The sequence below is a fragment of the Ictalurus punctatus genome, chromosome 23, assembly GCF_001660625.3.
Source record: "Ictalurus punctatus breed USDA103 chromosome 23, Coco_2.0, whole genome shotgun sequence".
NCBI classification, from domain to species: Eukaryota; Metazoa; Chordata; class Actinopteri; order Siluriformes; family Ictaluridae; genus Ictalurus; species Ictalurus punctatus.
This window is the reverse complement of record NC_030438.2, coordinates 2,201,297-2,217,453: the sequence shown is the minus strand read 5'-3', so window position 1 is coordinate 2,217,453 and position 16,157 is coordinate 2,201,297. Positions and strand designations below refer to the sequence as shown.

The 16,157-nt window shown below is 38.9% G+C and overlaps 2 protein-coding genes across 2 annotated transcripts; both read left to right on the top strand.

The window, feature by feature from the left end:
- Positions 1–709: 709 nt before the first annotated feature.
- commd3 (COMM domain containing 3) lies at positions 710–4,568 on the top strand. The gene is made up of 8 exons (XM_017452647.3): positions 710–898; positions 1,581–1,692; positions 1,779–1,842; positions 1,929–1,963; positions 2,251–2,311; positions 2,399–2,455; positions 2,673–2,735; positions 4,358–4,568. The coding sequence occupies exons 1-8, from the start codon at positions 763–765 to the stop codon at positions 4,415–4,417; spliced, it is 588 nt and encodes a 195-aa protein (XP_017308136.2). The 5' UTR covers positions 710–762; the 3' UTR covers positions 4,418–4,568.
- Positions 4,569–5,979: 1,411 nt separating this feature from the next.
- Positions 5,980–14,211, top strand: bmi1a (bmi1 polycomb ring finger oncogene 1a). Its single transcript, XM_017453907.3, has 10 exons — positions 5,980–6,316; positions 10,865–10,996; positions 11,086–11,182; positions 11,427–11,482; positions 12,000–12,050; positions 12,257–12,362; positions 12,459–12,504; positions 12,649–12,747; positions 12,913–12,993; positions 13,180–14,211. Exons 2-10 carry the CDS (start codon positions 10,879–10,881, stop codon positions 13,498–13,500), a joined length of 975 nt encoding a protein of 324 aa, XP_017309396.1. The 5' UTR covers positions 5,980–6,316; positions 10,865–10,878; the 3' UTR covers positions 13,501–14,211.
- The last annotated feature ends 1,946 nt before the right edge of the window (positions 14,212–16,157 follow it).

Genomic DNA, 16,157 nt, shown 5'->3' with positions numbered 1-16,157 from the left:
TTGGCTAAGTATGGTACAGCAGAACGATTTATCTTTAAGTGGGGCAAACTCAGGTGTGATTTAGTTTAATTGCACACGAAAGGATATGACCCTGAACCACACACATCACCCTAACGATTTATAAGTGTATACGATTTGCAAAAGGAAGAGTGAATGAGAGCAGAAAACAAACTAAAATGTTCGCACAAGCTCGCCCAATACTGTTTCATGAATACCACATGTCCTGCACATTTCAATGGTTTCCCTGCTCTAACACTCTAATACTTCAGCCCAGGAAGGGCTGTTAATTAACCGATCAGCTAAACCAGGTGTGTTGGAGGAAGGAAAACATTGAAGGGTTCGGACCCTGCACCACTGATACATTGTTTCTAATTGCAGTAGATGTGCAACAGTGTAAGCCTTTGCATTTAATGTTCATTTGACCTGTTTGATTGCAGGCTGCTGTCAGAAATGCGTCTGTTCCCACGTTTTGCACTGTATTCTGGCTATAACCTAATATCGCCTATGAAAAGCCACACGGCTGCACTGACTCTTTTAGGGTTAAATGGACACATAGCCTGGTTAATTTGTAGCTCCTCCGCTGGACTTGTGTGTAAACGAAACAATGAAAGAGTCAGATATGTTTAAACACTGGGCTTTTACTGTGCGAATATAACCCCTTTATGTATTATTTATTAATTTATAATAAATAACGCGGAACCTGCCTCAGATCAGCTGACCGGGTCACGTGACCGCGAGGTCTGCTTCGCGTCTCCGCACAAAATGGAGTTGTCAGATTCTGTTGTGAAGGGGCTTCAAACCCTAGCCGATCCAGCTTACTTGGACTTAAAATCGTTCACCATCTTCACCGAAGCGGCCTTCAGCAGTCTGCTGTCGTTTCCGACTGGCAGCGTTTTCGGTAAGATCAGCCGATTCTGCCCTTTGTACTGGTGAACATCTGACTGAAAACGGGTATGAAACGGGCAGGAGGCTCACTCCGTGTTCTGTTTGCTCACAGCTGTTTGTGTTCACGAAATGCGCAAACTGTCGAGAAAACTGTGCTATAATGTCAGTGTAAACCTCCGAAGAAACCTCCGTTCCTCTTTGCCGTCTTTTAGCTCTCCATGCTATGCTAGCATGCTAACATGTAGCCTTATGATTGTAGCATATTCATGCATCACAACAGCACTTCTAGCCAACCGAGCGAAATCTACAGCCTGTGTTGGAGTGCATAGATTGGATTTCACTGCAATCTATTGTAAACGTGTATTTATAAATCAGGATTATAAAGTGCTGATTCAATATCTATATTCATTTTTATGCTCTAACAAAGATCACAGGTCCCCAACCCTGGTCCTGCCTGGAGTAACCCCCTGCCCTGCACAATTTAGTGTTTTTTCAATGCTCTGGTTCAGCTAATCAGATTATTCACACCCCTTCCTGGATTGGAGTGGGCGTGCAGCAAGGAAAACATTGAAATGTGCAGGACAGGGGTGCTCCATGTCCAATATTGGGAATTTGTGGCGTAGATGCGACGAAGGTGCCTTAACATCTTAAATGCACTTATAGGCAAGTGTCATCTCTGCCTCTGTTTCCTTTAGATTACCCAGAACTGAAGAACATGGATCAATCTCTCCTGAAACACTGTCACATTGCAGCAACAACATTTATACTGGAAGGAGTAAAACAGAATGCAGACAGGTCAACTATATGGTAATCTTATAATGTTATTTCTGTATGTCTAGGTCCTTTTGTGTTTAAAGGTTCATGTGCACTAACGTCTACACTTGTTCTTACAGCTCGTCCCTCGAAGACCTCAAATTTGACAGTGAGAGAGTGGATGCGTTTTACATGCTATATCAGGTGATAACCTTCTTCAAAGTGCGTTGTATGCGGAGTGATTTGTAAACAAATGTGTTTATAACATTCGATTTTTATTTTCTCTTCAGAAAAACAAAACTAACCTGGAAAAACTGTTGTCAAGGTAGGGCACCGTGTTTTGCTGATAGGTTTTGATGGTGCTTTGAACATAGTGAAAATTAGTAAGAGTCAAGTGAATGTTTGCACAGTGAGCTGGTCTGCTATAACAACTATTGTCTCATTGTTATGTAACTTTTTGCTCTGCAATTATTTTTTGTTAATTTGCTGTACTCGTGAATATACAAAAGGTACCTCACATGTCTCTCTAAAAGCATTTGCTATATAGATGTAAACAATAGATACCAATAAATCCAGTCAGTAATTTTAACATGTGATTTGATTGTTTTTCAGCATTGATGGATGCCCCCCTCACATAACAGATGTTTCTTGGCGCTTGGATTACTGCATAAAGGTCAGATGTCCTGGTTTTTAAAAACAGAAAATGATGATGCAACTTGTACTGAATGACAATCTGAATGATGCATATTGCTTCTGTTAGAACAGCCATGTGCATAAGGTCAATCAGCCATCATATCTGATTTCTTTCAACACTGAGGTATGCGTCTCTCTTTGTCATATTCTAAACATTCAAATTTTTTTTTTTGGCTTTAATGCAAAAGAAAAGCAGAATCCATTGTAAACAAAGATGTGTGTGATTAAGGATGGTGCTGTGAGAATTTAACTTGCAACCTTCTGGTTAAAGTCCAGAACTCAGATGCAGATCAGTACAGATCATCTGTTTTATTGTCTTTGCTTGAATTGTCGTTTTTCAGAGTGGTGACAATAACGGCGCTTCTTCGAAACTAAATTTTAGCTGCACGTTGGAGCAACTTCAGGTATATTTATTTTAAAATGAAACCATCCTGTTTAATATTTCAAGCATATGCATTCCTTAGTAACAGTTTAACGCTTTACACAGTTTCACAGGCCAGTATCCAGTGAGTTCACTAGTAATGCATTTAAGAAAGTTTCACAAACAAAGTGACACTATATATATAACTGATCTGTCTAGCAGGATATGAGTTTGTTCTATATTTATATTTATATTTCTGTGTTTTAATTGAGAAAAATGTAAGCTGTTTTCACAAATCTCAGTGATACACTGAGGTATAATGCATGCAGCTGTAGTCCAACCACTTCATTTAGGTAAATCATCTCAAGGACATAAAGGTGACTCTAGCATGACAATCACTCTCTCATTCATGTTCAGTAACCGCTTTGTCCTGGTCAGGGGAGTGGCATAAAAGACATGGTTTAATTTTTTTTCAGTGAGATTTTTAAAGCAGTGTAAATCTACATTGTACGTGTCTTTTATTTTATTCAAATTTACCTAGTATTTATCATGACCCCAGTTTTAGGTTAATTTAGTTGCTCCGGTCTTTTAAACTTTGTGTGGGGGAGGTATAATGGAAAATTTGAAAGAGCCACAGAAGTTGTAGCACTTTCTTGTTCTTTTTTTTGTGTCGAGGTTCCACTTCGTAGTGGAACCATCGTGGTGGAAGGATTAGCCGCTCAGCAGTATGATACTGAACGTTGCCCAGGGTGCGTCAGGGGAGACTCCTTCCGTGCACAACTTTCTTGTTGGTGGCTCACCTCACACAGGAGGTTATATCCGTTAATATAAAGTTAAAATAAAGCTTCAGTATTAAACTGAGCTTTAAGTAACTTTCTTTACACTGTCGGAATGTGCTTCCATATACTTAAAAAAAAAATACTAACGCATGTATTATCAAAAAAAATACAAGCATTTTAATTAATCGTTTTATCGACTCGTGACGCAAAAAGGTTAAAAAAAAAAAAAAAAAAAAGTAGCGCGTGCCCCATCTATGTCCTTAATATTTGATGACGTTTTTTTTGTCACGTGCTTCCTGAATTGGCTTACATGCGTGTTTCTCTGTTAAAAAATGCCATTTAATCGACATATGCAACATTAAATAATATCTGCTATACGTGGAAGTTCATACATCAGTTTTAGTCTCATGCGTGCAAACCAAGTCATTATGCAAATTACCCGGCTAGATTATCTGGAACATATGAATCACGTTACTTCAGGCATGTCGCTGTGTTTCAGCGATTTGTATAGGGCTAGAGATAATTAAGCTGTTTGGGACAACGTTCATAATATAAATAAATTAGTAAAACATATGAGCAGTCATTTAAAAAAAATTTTTTTTTTTTTTTTATGAAGACTGTATGTCCATCTGTGCATTCGAGACACAAGTTTATTTTTTATTGACTACCATTTTAATGTAGGTGCATCATGTACTGTAAGCATAATGGAGAGCAAAAAATAAGGCATCTAGAGTTTACAGCATTTTAAGTCGTTGATTTATAATGCACCCCTTATTTTTGTCTGGAAGGGGGGGAAGTAATGTGTGTAACGATTTTGAGGAAATTAATGTCTTGTACCCAGCTGTGAGTAGGTTTTTAATAATAGTTCTTTTTTGAAACTTTTTAGGATTTAGTGGGGAAGATGAAGGATGCAGCGAAGAGTCTGGAGAGAGCCGCCCAGCTATGATTCTTTACCAGATCATACCTCCGGTCTGCATTGTAATATGCTCCATCTTCAGCCTCTACCCGACCAAGTCCATGTTTGATGTGTTTTTTTTTTTTTTTTTTTTTTTTTTTGTACGTTTCAATGTTCACAATAAAATAACAATCAAAACGCTCTCAATTGTTTTTGATGTTGCTGTATGAATTATGACACAATTGTGTGTGTATAAGTTTAACTTTTGTTTGTGCAGCCGTTAATTGAAGCAAGCATTTTAAAGGCCGGCAATACAGTATTATATGGCTTGCAATAGTTACTTTAGCAGACCTTACATTCAGGTTCAAACTTTCGATCAGACCGGTTCACCAGTAAAGAAGACAAGAATATGCTCAAAATTCTTTCTTTGTTTTTGATGATCCCATTTAGCCCACGGGGAACCTTACACACTCTTTTCCTTAAGTTCCAAAAACATGCGGTTTAAAGGGCCAAGTTTACCCCATAACCACAACCAAAATGAAACAGGGACAACATGTAAGCTACAGCTTAGAAGTAAGTAGGAGTAGAAGAAAAAGGCTGGCTAATACCTATGTCTAGTCTTGTTTCGGAGAACTCGATTATTTAATAATCCACGTACAAGAATAAAGGAAACGTGTGTGCTGTAAACGACGTTTAAAAGAGGTTATAGCCTATTTAAACGTGTATTTAAGTAGGCTACTCCTGGTTCTTTTAGGTTGATCTGCCGTAATGTTTGCACAGACTATACTTAATCACACGGTTAATTCTGTACCCTTTATTCTATTAATATGACTGCATAGTCATTGATGTCATCTATCTACTTCAGTCACACTATTGCTGCTGTTGGGTTCAGTCCATGTACTACTGAAACATTTGCACATAGGCTCCTGATGACTATGTACGCTCTGACTCCGTACTGAAGCTCATTTCTTGCACATGTCGTGTTCTGCACTTTATTGTTCAATTAATTGTTGACTGTTGACTGTTGAGCTGTATGGAACTCCGTTACCACCAAAACGGTTGTGTGGCAATGAAGCAATGTTGCATCTTTGCCTGAAGATGTACAAAATGTGCAAGAAAGAATGTCGGGGCCACACTGACCATCTACATTCTGTGGAGATCTGCATTTTAATCGTTAACAAATGCAAAGAACACTGAGTATTTATTTTCCGAGCATTGATCTGCTGACGGATTGCTGCCTCTGCGTGTCTTCTAATGGGCCTAGAAAACGATACGTACGAATGTGTAATTTGTTCGTATTTTGCGGCGTTTAAAAAAAAAAAATATCTACCAGTCTCCGTGAATGCACAGACACAATGTAATGTAAATTTAAATTTTTGAGACAAAGGGTTACTAGGCTAAACCATTTTGCGACTGCATGACTGCAGACGTCGAAAACCGATACATGTGAGACATGCCTGTTCTGTTTTCCCCAAGTATTTTTCTAAAGCATACCAATTTCCAGTTTTCATTCTGGCTGAGGATAAACGACTCGACCCGTAGCTCTAATTCCCAGGCCGCCCTTAAGCAGCTGAGTCACGTGACCGCACGGGGCGGTCGAACCGCAAGCCATTTTGGGGGACGGTGTCAGTTTCCACCGAGCCATCAGCGCAGCGTTGTACAAAGACGCGATTCGAGGATCTTAGCCGAGAGAAAGGGCGTTTTTTCTGCACTCATTTGAACATATGCGGATTTAAATATAAGAAATCGTCATTATTTACATCAGAAAACCGGAAGGAACGTTTTTCCCGCTACTAAAATGCGCCGTAGCAACGACTCTGATTGCAATTGACAGCGTCTGCAGCTCTTTTTCAAAATGGCCGCTTGGCTCGCACTCGCTTTCTGCTGATCGACTCGCAACTTTTCATTGTCTAAATTCCGCCCTTGAGGATTCACCCCGGTCTCTCCCAGGTACGTGTTCTACGGGATCATTTCTTACCAATGTGTTTTTTTCAGACTGGCTGTTCTGCGTGAATGTGCGGGGTTTTGTGCGCTTAACATGGATCCGCGTTTTGCTGGATGCAGGCGCTGACGGACAGAAGGGCTCGAGCTCACACAACCAACTCTCTGTCCACGCACGGGCTTCGGTTTTTAGTTCTTCTCCAGTAGATGTTCTTAGATTTCCGGCGTTATTTGTTTGAAATTGTGTTAAGGGGTGCGTGGTGTGTTGCTTTACTACGTTGCCGGTGGTTTGTACTTGAGTTTAATGCTTATGTTGGTAATGAAACGAAGCCGCTGTCTCGTGTTCGCAAGCGTATCGAGTCAAATGTTCACGCGAGCCCGTGATCTAAATGATATTTTGCTGACTGTATGACAGTGCAATTCTCCAATTTTATAGATATGCAATCTCAAACAGGTTGAGAACTCGATGAGATAAGTCTGGTGTGGGAAATGTCTGGCTTTGTCCGCCTTTTCAACTAAAATTCATATAGTCGGATAATTGGCGGTGGCGAGTCGGAGAAGCTGTCCGCGGGTCGTAAAAACTTGTCTTTTTTCTTCCCTTCTTTCTTTTTCATTTATTCATTTATTTATTTATTTAAAAAAAAAAAAAGTTGTTGCGGGATTAAATTTGTGAAATATGAATGCTGCGACAACACGTCGTTGTGAAAGATGCATGTTAAAATTAATTTTATGAATAGTTCTGTGAGTTGCGTCCAGGTGTGCTTGTGTTTACTCGGTTAAGCGGAGGGTTGGTGTAGCGTACACTGTGTAAACCTGTATACCCTGAACATTGCTTACTTTTAAGACTACCTTAACTCCCTGAGGTATACATTTAGGGTCTTTCTGAATACTGCTATACATATGCATAATGTTTTTGGTCTTGGCCCATGCATGCATACATATACATATACCTACACTCCGTTTTGTGTGTGTGTCTGTATAATAATTTACCTGCACACATCGTTATTTGGTTCAGAAGTAATTATTTTTGCCCGCGTGCTTTGATGGGTTTAATCCGGCCTTATTTTAAAATGATTTAGGCTACGTGTACACAGGCTATGTAATGATAGCCATGTGATTTTGCCTTTCTTAACACTTAGGGCGGAACGTCATTGTGCAACTATCACACACACGCACACATGCCATTGTATCCTAACGCAAAACGACACGTTAAACGTATCCGTGTGTAAAAGCGCGTTCAGTTTTTCTGTGGTCACGTTATGGCTGCGTGTTTAGTATGCAGGCTCCGCTGACTACATCCACAAATACACGCGTCTCGCTTGTGAAAAGGGCATGTGATGAATAGTCATCTCTGTATGACTCGCTTCCTCGACCATCTGAAATGCAGGTTATGGCCTATGTAACGAGAGCAAGTAATGCAAGATGCATGGCTGCACTGCTGCACTGCTAGGCTACACGTGGGTCACAGGACCCGAGATGTACAGCTGTATCTTTAATTGAATCATTTATTGATGTTTAGTGTCGTTTGTTTGTTTTTTTTTCTCCTCTGAATATCCATAACACTATTGTCTTGTACAGGCCAACAACTAAATTGCAATCAATCAACAATCAGCTGAAAGTTTGTATTCTTCGTCGTGACTGATCTACATGAAAACTGGCGGTTTTTGACACTGCGTGTAAGTGCTCGTTTGCTTCAGCCATGCATTTTCACTTATTAGTCTGCAGACCCAGCGTGCATATTGCCCAGGCACGGGACAAACCATTTAAAAGGGCCCCCAAGGAAAGAAACACACGCACGCACGCACGCACAGCGAAATGTAAACGGTTGTAACGCAGGATCAAAGTGTAATGCAACATTCGATATTGCTGTAAGAGCTTTGTCACACACTCAGTCCTTTTATTTATTTATTTATTTATTTATTTCGTTTTCTACTCATGACTTGTGTTATGTGACAATGTTAGCAAGCTTGCATGAATGAATATAGCCAGGGACCCTCTATACATGAGAAAATGCCAGTTATTAGCCCAAAACTTCCAGTGAGTGTGGAAGCTCTTACTACGAAAAACGTAGACCAAACCATTAAAAAAAACGAATGATTAACTTCCCTGATGGGTTGCATACTATTTTTGATAGTCTACTTATTTATTTATTTATTTATTTATCTATTTATTTATCTATTTATTTATTTACCACCATAGTATAATAAAATAAATGTATTTCACACTCCTGGGCCCGTGACAGGTTCCCTGGTTTTCCCACTTGACTACGTAAATAAATGAAAACTGTAGCTTTTGAGAGTACAAAGTGCTAGTTTTCTTTGGCCTTCCTGGGTTATGCGTTTTCAGTAGCGATTAGTCCGTTTTATCACTCGGCCGCTTATTGGGGGTCATGTTTCTGCAGGGCCCCCTGTTTACTGCTTACATATTGAGAGCATGCAGTGTGGTGATGATGGTGTAGTATGGTCACACTGCTCTAGTTCATGTCTCTTATCAGTGGAGTTATTCAGTTATCACTGAAGAGGAACCTGTGTGAAAATTAAAGCTAGAGGGATTGTATAAACTGGGATTTATCCAGTGCTGTCCAGTTAGTCCTCCGAAGCATAGGCCTGCTGTATGGAGTTATGTACACGAACCGCGCACTAATATTTACCTTAAAAAGGTCTGGAGGAAGCACATGTACTGTCTAATCAGATGACGTGACGGATGACCCCGTGGGACACCGCTCACCTTCCGGCTGTTTGTGTCATAAGGACGTTGACTGCCTACATTCAGCATATAAATGGATTAATTTGGTTTATTTATTGTGTGAAGTATTATCAGTGTGGATTGATTTGCAGAAACGAGGTTGTAGCTTTCTGACGGTTTGTAGCCACAGTTTTGTGGTTGCATTGCAACAATGGGAAGGATTTCAGACTGAATGTCTCGCATGAACCTTTGGACTCTTGTCATGTCTGGTCTTGGGGTGGAAATCGTTGCGCATTTGCAAGGTTTTGTGAACAACTCAACCAGCATGCTGTTTTAAATCCGGCAGAGGTATCTACCGAGCCAAAGTGAAGTAGCAACTAAAGTAACTTCAAGTTGTTTTATGCAGCTTGTAACGTAATGTGTGCAGAAGCATATGGGCTGTTTCCACTCTCAAGGGGCTTTCTCACTGAACATCAGTGAACATTTTTAACCACAAACTGAAACGGAATTGCTCAGGGTGGTCTACATGGCTATGAGTGTGAGTACACCAGAGGGAGGTGTACTGCACATGGCTCCAACTTATTCATCATTAGCACTTAAGCGGAGAAATGCACAGCAGCAGTTCTAGGGTTACTTTATTAATTTGGTATAATTTTAAACATTATTGCAGCCACTAGGCTTGATAATGGTACTTCGAATTGTTGCGTCCTGAGAAGTTATGCACCTTCTCTTTAATGGCAGGATCAGTCAGAATGTAAGGTCAAGGTTTTCCCTTTGTGCACCAATCAGGACATACATGTTAGGATATTAGAGCATCAAATAAAGCCAAGATCGACGTTTGAAGCTTTACTGAGTAGCCTAGTATCTCATAAACATCACTTTACATTTTATATTAGATTTAAAAAAAAAAAAAAAAACTCTAACCCCATTATTAAAGCTAAATGCTGACATTGCTAAATGTGTACTCTTTCTCGTGGGCACTACCGTGAGGTATATGGATTAGCGATGGGAAAAGGCGCAAATCTCTAAACCTGTAGTGTCGCAAATAGCCAATGTAGAGTGCATATGACTTGTATTGTGTCCTACTCTATACACTACAACTTGGGGAGGGGGAAGCTCGGAGGTGTGGTTGAATGCATTGCAATAACATCACATATAGGTTATATATAGGGGGGACAACAATGCATGTTGTGTATAGTTTACCTTTTAATAGACACACGTGTAACGGGTTGAGTCGGATGCTGCGTGCATACGTTTCCCCGCGTTTTAATCCGCTGTAGTTAATTTGGTGCCACGTGGACGAGAGTGGAGTTGCTATAGAAACAAGAAGCGTTTCGGCGTGCTCGGAACACGCGCCGGTTCAGGAATGTTTTTTATTTAATACATAGAAGGAAAAAAAACAAAAAAAAAAAAAAAACGAGGCAGTGTGCATGCAGCTGAAATGTCAGGGATTGCTCGAGCCTCGTTATCAGATGCATTAAGCATGTACAGCTTTAATAAGAGCTAGTAAAGCTTGGGATTTCAAGGTTTTATTGAGTCAAGTAGATATGAAATGATCTGCAGGATCGGATTGATGAGAGAAATTTACATAATTTCTAAATTGCCCTAGTAGAAAACCCAGGTATGCTCATCTGATGGATATTGTTGTGAACTGGGTATGTTTATTGTTGGTATTATTCTTAATAATAGCAACAGATATGGAGTCTTTTTAAAGCTTATTTTTTTGGTAATTTTCCTGCACATCCTAATTGAAGCCTTGTTAGAAGATTCAGAGCCTCCTCTTTGGAACATAATGCATTTTTTGTTGGCTGTCATTCAGCTTTCCTCCTCTGCCAAGTCACAGTGGTTTCACACTTGCTCCTTTCTCTTCAGGACCATAACCTTCCATGACGATGCATCGCACAACAAGGATCAAGATCACAGAGCTAAATCCACATTTGATGTGTGTTTTATGCGGTGGATATTTCATCGATGCAACCACAATCATAGAATGTTTGCATTCGTGTAAGTACTAAGTCCATTCATATCACTCGGGCGTTAATTAATCTGTCAGCTGCGTACTTTTACTAACCTACTATTTTTCTCTGGTCTAGTTTGTAAAATGTGCATTGTCCGCTACCTGGCGACCAGTAAATACTGTCCCATATGTGATGTCCAGGTCCACAAAACAAAGCCTCTTCTCAATATTAGGTAATGCATTTCTTTCTGTATTATGTCCAACAAGTGATAAATGCATTAATAGTGAAACAATTACTGACAGTAGGCATGATATTGTTACTAGCTTTTATGCAAAAGACACAGCCTTCAATTAATTTGCTATGTTCATGAACATGTCATGATGATGACGACGACAACCCTCTTTCATGCCAGTTGCTGCTGTGTGCGCTTATGTAAAGAATTAATTCCTCTAAGAATATGCTTTTTACTGTCGCAGGTCTGACAAAACTCTGCAGGACATTGTGTATAAGTTGGTTCCAGGTCTTTTCAAAAGTAAGTAATCCAGTCGACTCTGCTGATGCAAATAACCAGACAAGATGGAATAATGCAGAATAAGCATGAGAATACAACAGGCATATCCTGCTATTATTTTTTAATATTCTTTTTAATATCTTTTTTTTTTAAATATATTTTTTAAACTGTTTTATGGTAGTATTGTGATGGGTTGTTTTATAACTGCAGTTATGAGATGCTGCTTTCAGGTTTAACCCAAACAGTGTATCATAGAGGACAGAGGTCCTTATGTTGCTTTATGTATAGGACAGTCTTTGTCTTGTTAGCTCAAACACTATTCTAAAATGCTGCCTTCCTAGACCGAACAATTTTGCATGTTCACCACATTATACATGCCAAATATTGTGCTCCTCTAACTTTTATCACCATATGTCTAGTTTTATAACTGTATGACACATGCACAGAGAAATGTCAAATGTGCATAGTGTCAACTAGTATGTAAATGGATCAGTGCTGGTATTCTGTTTTATCCTGAGTGCATTACTCTTCTTTGCAGATGAAATGAAGCGAAGAAGAGATTTCTATGCTGAACACCCTTCAGTAGATGGTAAAACTTTTAACTTGTTTTTTAACTGACTTTATTAATTAAATGTTGGTCATGTGACCTGATTTTAAATATCTAGTGACAAATATAATATGGTCATTAGAATTTCATGATCGTTAAAGAGACATGATTTAGCTTATAATATTGACTACTATTCTTTTATTACTAAAATATCGATTTAATTTGCCTTTTTTTTAAAAAAAAAAAAGCTGCAAATGGTTCTAATGAGGATCGTGGTGAAGTCGCTGATGAGGATAAGAGAATCATCACAGATGATGAGATTATCAGTCTGTCGATTGAGTTCTTTGACCCCAAGTATGTACTTTGAAACTATAAAAAAAATAAATTGAACTTCTTTCAAAGACGTGTCGAGCTCCTGTGCATAAAGTATTTACCTGTTGAATTTTTCAGGGCCAAACAGCAAGGTAGTGAAGGGGAGAAACAGACTAAGGATGAGGTAAAATGTCTAAATGATTAATATAGTTACATAAGTCTATTTAATTCATGTACCTTGGTAATGCTGCTTGTTTTCCAAATGAACTTTTAAAAATATTATTTGTCCATTTGGGAGTGTTTTTATCTTTCATGTCTCGTTTTGAAGGTAAACAACAAGAGGTACTTGCAGTGTCCTGCTGCCATGACTGTAATGCATTTGAGGAAATTTCTGAGAAGTAAGATGGACATACCATGCACCTTCCAGGTAATCTGATTTCCACTTATTAACTTTTTTTTTTGTTGTTTAAGAAGTATGGAAATATATTGAATATTACTTGTAGTTCAGAATGAAATACTCCTCAGGTCAGCTTCATTATTTATAGTATTTCAGGAATTAAATCTGACTTGAAGGCAATATCTTTTCCTATAGATTGAAGTGATGTATGAGGATGAGCCTCTGAAGGACTACTACACATTAATGGACATTGCTTACATTTACACATGGAGAAGGGTAAGCAGGCCTTGATGGGGAAAAAAAAAAAATTCTGCCAAATAATTTTGCTACTTAATTAGCACTTGTGAGATGATTTTCCAAATGATTATTTTTTAAATGATTGCCACACTATTGACTTTACGTCTGCTTGTGATGGATCAAGTGTCAGTACTGAGAACCCATTCTCTCTTTTACTCATGTCAGAACGGGCCGCTACCCTTGAAATATCGAGTACGTCCCAATTGCAAAAAGATGAAGATGACACACGCACAGGACGGCTTAAGCAGTGCCAACCGCTCAGAAAGTGACTCTGCGAGTGACCAGGCCAACAGCCCAGCTGGAGCCCCGTCTACATCCTCACCACTACCAAGTCCAAGCACACCCGTCCAGTCCACTCATCCTCATTTTCCCCATATTTCTAACCCAGTCAACGGTTCCTCCATGGGAAGCCCCAATCGGCAGTTTACATTCAACAACAAAATGCGAAAATCATCTCTGAATGGATCCTCTACTTCTTCAGGGTGATGGGGTTAAAACTGCCGAAGCCTACTCCAGATTACCCAGCTATTTTCCATGCCAATATCACATCATTGTAGCCATTTTACTGTCATTATTCTTATTACACATGTAACTTTTAACATAGTGGAAGTGGCACATTTCATCCAATTGCTGGAGTAAATTTGGGAACGATAGCCTCATTGTGGCTCTAAGCTATGGGATTTGCAGAACATCCAAAACAGTTCGCATAATAGACTGAATCTACTTTTCTATCTGTATTTTTTAATTTTTTTTTTCTTTTTTTTTTTTTCCCCCCACAACAAATCCAGAGGTGTTGCTTGTATTTTAAGTGTACTTTCTTTTAAACACATGAAGGCTTTAGTTTGCCTTTCTTGTCTAGTTAGGCCTACTAAACATTCCTGCTATATTCAGCTGGCATTGACATTGTATCAAAGAAAATATATATTCGATTCAGTTTAAACAGATTAGAGAAGTTTAAGTTGTAGTAGTTGTGCATATAATTTTATTATTATTTTTTTTACAGCAATGTAAAGTCTGAAGCACCATGGGATTATTCCCTCCCCCACCATCAAGGTTATAACCTAGGCCAGTGTAGATATGCTCACTTCAGTGTTCATTTGTCTTATTGTTTGAATGTATGAATAACTATTGTATTGTTACTGTTGCACAGTATAAAAAAAAAATAATAATAAACATTTTACACTTTTGCTGCCTCTACATGATTTTTACTGCCATTATTTTCTGGTGTTTGATTAGTTAGTTAAACAAACAAATACTACATAAATTATTGATAGATAAGGTATGCTATTAAAATAAATAGGTTGCCACGAGATTGGCTATATACAGTCATATATTCAGACCACAAGTAATTAGCTGTTCGGACAGGGTCGTTTGAAGTGGCGTGCGGTATTTCTGTTGCGGTGCCCATGCTGATGGGTCTGAGGCTTGTCTATGTGTGTGTGATGTGCGCATACAAGCTGTATACCTGTGCATAGCCACAACTTAAGCGTTTCTTAAACACTTAAGGACTGAAATTGCTGTAGCTGATTGCCAGAGATTATTTCTCCAGCGCTGCGGTATTCACACGTTGAAAGCGGTGATGTCATCCAATTCCCCGTCTGTGCAGGTACCGCTATGGATATCGTGTTTATTGTATATGTACTATATAGCCCGGATGTAAATGTCTGCAGTATGTCAGGAAGACGGAGTCTGCCCGCAGTTCATATTGCAAATAAGATTAAATATGGATACCCATCTACACCTTTACTATAATTACAAGATCTGCAACTGATAGAATTGTCAATTGTAAACCAATTGCAATCCATTTTATGGATTTGGGCTCAGAAATATGCAGAGTGAATATATGTAAACATGATTAGGCTTGAGGATATAAATAATACTATAAATAGCCTATTACAGGCTAGTATTCTATTGTTCTACCTGGGTTAAGAATGAATGAATGCATGATACTAAGGCCACCAATTCTCCTACTGTTTATATTATTTAATATAAGGTCATTACAACGAATTGAATACAAATAAATTATACTTCACATAGGCCTAGAGTAGAGCAGGCAGCAGGTGAATAGCTACTGGTATCAGCTTTGTTTCTCTCTATCAATAACTCATTATCGATCAGTAGGCTCAGACAGTGATTGCTCTCTGATAGATCTGTCGGGTTTTATTTTAGGCTTTAGGTGGCGTTATTTGTTTCTTTATTTATTTATTTCTCCGCCGGCAAAAATATTTCCCCTCCATTTAAAATACACACCGCTGGTCATGGCTTATGCCCGGCTGAAGCAAGCACAGCTCATTCCTCGTTGTTTTATCTTCTATTAAAGAGCACTCTGAGTAACATTAGCGGTTGGTAAAAATAACAACAACAACAACAAAAAGTTAAACATTTTATGTTGTGCTTCTCGGCGGTGGCGTACTGCCAGGAGTTAATTTTAAGCACGGTTGAGGAAATAGAGTTTACTAAATAAAACTGTCACGTGATCACCACGTGATCTGCTGCTGGCAGACAATAGGAGCGGTGGTGACACAAATTTGGTTTTAGTCTAATTATAGCTATAAGGCACAATCTACCGCCATCCAGTCTTGCCTTATTAACAACGTAGCCATAAAATAGCCATAAAACCTTAATGACAGTTCCTCTGAAAATGATTAGCCTATAATTAGATGCTAGTAAAAGAGGAAAAATACATTTTATGTTACGAAACCAGACCAACCATAACCAAGCCTATCTTTTCTTCTCGTGTAGTACATCTTCCTCACCCGTATGCCTATAAACTCAGCTGGCTAAATTGTTTTCAGACAGAAACAGCAAAAATCAATTGTTCTGAATGGCTAATTGTGTTTCTCGCCATAGCAGCTGGTAGTCAATAAAATATGCTTAAACAAACTAAATTGATGCATGCATCTGACTTTTGGAGAGCTGAAATGTCCAATGGTCGAATCGTAACGATTTCTTCGCTGATCTTTTATGAACATAATTATGGCGCAATTAATACGCAAAACATTTTGTGTGACACGTATATAATCAGCTGCACTGTGTGTGTGTGTGTGTGTGTATCATGCTAAATACCCACGAACAAACATTTCGAACTGTGATCAAATATTTCAAACCCGCCCCCCTTTCGCTTCATGTTCTTAATAACCCTG

Coding starts and splice junctions, on each gene's coding strand:
- bmi1a (XM_017453907.3), top strand. CDS start 10,879: ATGACGATGCATCGCACAACAAGGATCAAGATCACAGAGCTAAATCCA. Junction 10,997..11,085: donor CATAGAATGTTTGCATTCGT/GTAAGTACTAAG, acceptor TCTCTGGTCTAG/TTTGTAAAATGTGCATTGTC. Junction 11,483..11,999: donor GGTTCCAGGTCTTTTCAAAA/GTAAGTAATCCA, acceptor TCTTCTTTGCAG/ATGAAATGAAGCGAAGAAGA.
- commd3 (XM_017452647.3), top strand. CDS start 763: ATGGAGTTGTCAGATTCTGTTGTGAAGGGGCTTCAAACCCTAGCCGAT. Junction 2,312..2,398: donor GCTTGGATTACTGCATAAAG/GTCAGATGTCCT, acceptor TGCTTCTGTTAG/AACAGCCATGTGCATAAGGT. Junction 2,456..2,672: donor TGATTTCTTTCAACACTGAG/GTATGCGTCTCT, acceptor GTCGTTTTTCAG/AGTGGTGACAATAACGGCGC.